This window comes from Hyperolius riggenbachi, chromosome 4 (genome assembly GCF_040937935.1).
Source record: "Hyperolius riggenbachi isolate aHypRig1 chromosome 4, aHypRig1.pri, whole genome shotgun sequence".
In the NCBI taxonomy this organism is placed as follows: domain Eukaryota; kingdom Metazoa; phylum Chordata; class Amphibia; order Anura; family Hyperoliidae; genus Hyperolius; species Hyperolius riggenbachi.
This window is the reverse complement of record NC_090649.1, coordinates 433,050,232-433,054,354: the sequence shown is the minus strand read 5'-3', so window position 1 is coordinate 433,054,354 and position 4,123 is coordinate 433,050,232. Positions and strand designations below refer to the sequence as shown.

At 43.0% G+C, this 4,123-nt stretch overlaps 1 protein-coding gene across 1 annotated transcript in view; it reads left to right on the top strand.

Annotated features, from left to right (window-relative positions):
* The window catches only part of TRMT6 (tRNA methyltransferase 6 non-catalytic subunit), a 76,497-nt gene extending 73,022 nt beyond the window's left edge, over positions 1–3,475 (top strand). Inside the window, exons 10-11 of the mRNA XM_068232503.1 lie at positions 447–533; positions 3,011–3,475. Coding sequence (XP_068088604.1) covers positions 447–533; positions 3,011–3,178 — 255 coding nt within the window. The 3' untranslated portion in view covers positions 3,179–3,475. The remainder of the gene's footprint in view (positions 1–446; positions 534–3,010) is intronic.
* Positions 3,476–4,123: the final 648 nt, after the last annotated feature.

Below are 4,123 nucleotides of genomic sequence, written 5' to 3'. Positions count from 1 at the left end.
GTCGCTTCTGTCAGATTTCTACTACTTACTGTAAGTGACAGCAACATAGGAGAAAGGTAATTTATGGCTTATTTTACTCTAGAAAAAAAACCTACTTATCTGTATTTGTTTGCACATATATTATATTTTACAATTTTTCGCCATAGTGCCCCTTTAAGCTGACATACAAAATTCACATTCATGCACGTATATTTCACAAAAAGCGAAGTCTGGCTACAGTGAGCATGATCTGCTCTGTGTTCTCCAGTAAATATGGTAATCCGGACACCCAGCCTAAGTGACACAAGTTATTCATAGGCCACATCCTGTCAGTTATTGCCTGCCTCTCAGTTAATATGTGTGCGTATGTGACATGTTGAAGTGGCACTTCCTCCAGTCATATTGATTGCCAGACCTATCAGAGTGCCTTCAGTCATCCTCCTCCTGCATTGTGTCCTCTCTTCCAGCCTCTGCTTGAATCATACACGAAACTCCGGGAAAAAGGTGGCGTCGTAAATCTGAGGCTCTCTGAGACGTGGCTGAGGAATTACCAGGTGATGTGCGGTTTCTAATAATGTATCGATCAATGTCGCTGTCACACAGGAAGGAATGGGAGCCAGCTGAGCAATGTTCGTAGAATGTAATTGTGTGTAATCACAGCAGCCTATACTTCTCCCAGCCCAGCACTTAGTGATGGAGATTGCAGGCTGACATGAATGACTAGAATGGGATATGGTCTATTCTGCTGAATTATCTGCAAGCACAGTATAGATATTCAGAGCACATTATGCGATTGTCAATGGTGAGTCTGGATAGAATTCAGGCATGCTATGTGTCATCTTCAGACTATGACGGCAGCATTTCCAAGGCAACTATCGTAAAGGCCGTAACTTGGATGGGTGCTGCCAGGAAGATAAGTCAGCCAAAAATGGTTCTGGAAATTTGGGCACACCAGGCGCCGCCATAGGGTGTAATGGGAATTATAGTTAAAGCGGCACTCGGGCAATAATTTGGGTGCCGTCAAAGAGACTGAGCCCAATTTATGATTAAACGGCGTAAGTCGTCCACTGGCAATAGCTGGCAGCCCATTTACGACTTACACAAGAGTCCATGCCAGCCTGGGGAATAGTAAATAACATCGCTGGGTGTAGGGTGAGACATTTTATGGCTTCTCTCTGCCCCCAAATTTCCTGCTGCCTTAATTATCTGTACGCAAAAAAAGATACCTATCCTTGTTAAAGTAGCATGATGTCTTAATAAACACATTCTATCCTCCAGCAAGGTGGTAAAGTAACTGACCTTAAAGTGTACCTGAGATGGGGCCACAGCATAAAAACATACATACCTGGGGCTTCCTCCAGCCCGATCGCTCCCCTGCTGTCCGCTTCTAGCTCCCCATTTGCACGCAACTGGCTCTGTAAAATCCGCCAGTCGGTGAAGGCGCAGTCCTGCTCGGTGCGCCTCCCGTCTTGCTCTTGTCTCTAGGAGCGTTCTGCACCTGCGCAGTAGCACGTGAGCACGTGGCCTGGCCACGCATGTGCAGTTGGCCCTGGATTGGAGGACTTTCCGTGGCCAATTGTGGTCAGACAGGGAGCCAGAAGAGCACGGCGTGGGAGTGATTGGGCTGGAGCAAGCTTGTGGTATGAATGTTTTTATGTTGTGGCCCCATCTCAGGTTCCCTTTAACCTCCCTGGCGTTATGATTATTTCCAGATTTAAGGTCTAAAAGCCGTAACATTTTTTCACAAGCTTTTAGAACCTAAAAACAAGAAGAAAACCTACTACAGAGTAGTCTGCATGAAACTCACTCAGGCACGGGATTACCACCCTGTTCTGTTGCTTTCCGCACTGAGCCTGACTCGGGACTACCGCTAAGGAGGTTAAGCATGCAAGTGACTTTTGTAGGCAGCTATTTGGGTGCCAGGTGTCATCAATTCAAATCACCAAATGGGAGGGCTTCAAAGTGGGCAGCATAGGGGATAGCGCTCTCCCCTTGCAATGCTAGGCCTTGGATTCAAATCTGCGCCAGCCCAGGATACTATCTTCATGGAGTTTGTTAGGTCCCCCTGCGTTGGTTTCCTTTGCACATCCCAAAAACATCCAGTATATTTAAGGGGGAACTTTAACCCATAATTGAACTTCATCCCGGTCAGTATCAAGACCCCCTTTCCCAGGAGAAAACTTTACCTTTTCTCAAATAAAGAATAAGTATGGCTGATATTGTGGTGAAACCCGTCCCACGGTGTGATGTCAGGACCATGGCTCTGACAGTTTGCTGTCTGTGAACTTCGCTGCATTGTGGGAAATAACAGCAGTTTCCAACTGCCAAGCAAGCATAGCACTCTCAGTAAATGAACATTCCGCAGAGATCACCTGGCAGAAGTAAAGATGTCGCCACCTGTGATAAATTTCCAAATGTAAATCAGGCAGAGGAATTGGGCAAAAGCTGACTAAATAATTTACTAATGAATATTGTGGGGGGGAATAAAAATTCATTATATTATTTTCACTACAGTTCCTCTTTAATTGATACCTACCCCCCAAATTGGCTTTAGACTTTGACAGGGATACTAGACTATGGCAGGAATTAGATGGTGAGCTCCTCTGAAGGACAATTGGTGACATTTCTACAGTCCAGTGAAGTCCTGTGGAAGATGTCAGCACCATATTGTTTAAATACACAGAAATAATACTAAAAGCTTTGCTTTGTGTAGGAGTTAGGACTGCAGAGCCACTCAAAGGTGTTCTTTTTTTAATTCAAAGGTTGCTATGTAGAAGGAAAAAAGTTAGGAATTCAAAAACGCACACATTTTTTACATTAACACGTTACTATTGTTCTTGTTTTGGGTATAACTGACACGCACATCTAAATGATGTCCATTTGACCTGTATAGTAACACATCGTAATCTGATGTGAAGTTTTGTTTTTTCTTGGTTTTTGTGTGTGTGTTTTTTCATTGTATTTTTGTTGTTTTTTGTTTTTACATGAACTCTCAAACTGTCCTAAGGTTGACATGTATGTCTCCTTACAGGTCTTGCCTAACAGAAGCCACCCCAAGCTGGTGATGAGCGGAGGCGGAGGATACTTACTCCATGGCATTACCGTACTTCGAGAAACTGCAAAACCCAACAGCAATGCTCCAGAAAGCACCGAGGAACCAGCACCAAAAAAACTGAAAGTCGCAGAACTGGAAAGCTGAATCTTTTCCTTGTTTAGATATATTTTTATTATTCATTTTTTTTATGTCATCACTCTCCATAACAGAGCTTCAGCTTGCGTATCTTGCTCAGCGGCTAAGAACCAGCATTGTGTTTCCATTTCTAGAGACCTTGTTTTGTACAGCAATGTTTGTATCTCTCACCCTTCCTGGTAAAATACCTACGGTACTTATGTTTCTGAGTTATTTTATTGGATTTTTGTCATCATAATATTTATTTTTGCATTATTATGTTTGACTCAATGTGACAAAATTAAACAAATTCTCCTAAACTTTTCATTCACTCTTCAGACTTTATTTGGCTCCCAATTAAATTGCTGAGGCAAGGAACACACTCGTCTTTCAGTTTTCTGCGTACATTTCTGCACACAAAGTGCTTGATTAACTAAACCGTGATAACTCAAATATCACACCTTGTCAGATATCACACCTTATCAAAGTTAACATGCCTTATCAGAGTAGCATAGCGAGTGCTACGAACTTATGCCTTTTAATTGGCAATGGCACTCGTCCTACCCTGAGCCCCTGCGGGTTCGTAACACTCGCTATGCTACTCTGTTAAGGCGTGTTAACTTTGATAAGGTGTGATATCTTTGATAAGGTGTGATATTTGAGTTATCACGGTTTAGTGAATCAAGCCCTACGTGTGTTTCTATGCAGGAAAATGCGTGTGTTTTTTCACAGCAGCTAATGTTATTGATACAGAAAACTGACAAAATGTACAGAATCATCATGCAGAATGTCCTTTTTTTTTCTGTGCGCTAAAAAGACATTAAGTGTGAACTAGCCCGTTCTCTGTGCAGGAAACGTGCACGAAAAAGTGTTCCCAGCCTCAAGGTTTGCAGAGATTTCCCGGGAAGAGGGTCACAAAATGATATTCTTATCGGTTCTGTCTGTGGGTTTTGGCTTTACTGTGGATGGGATCAC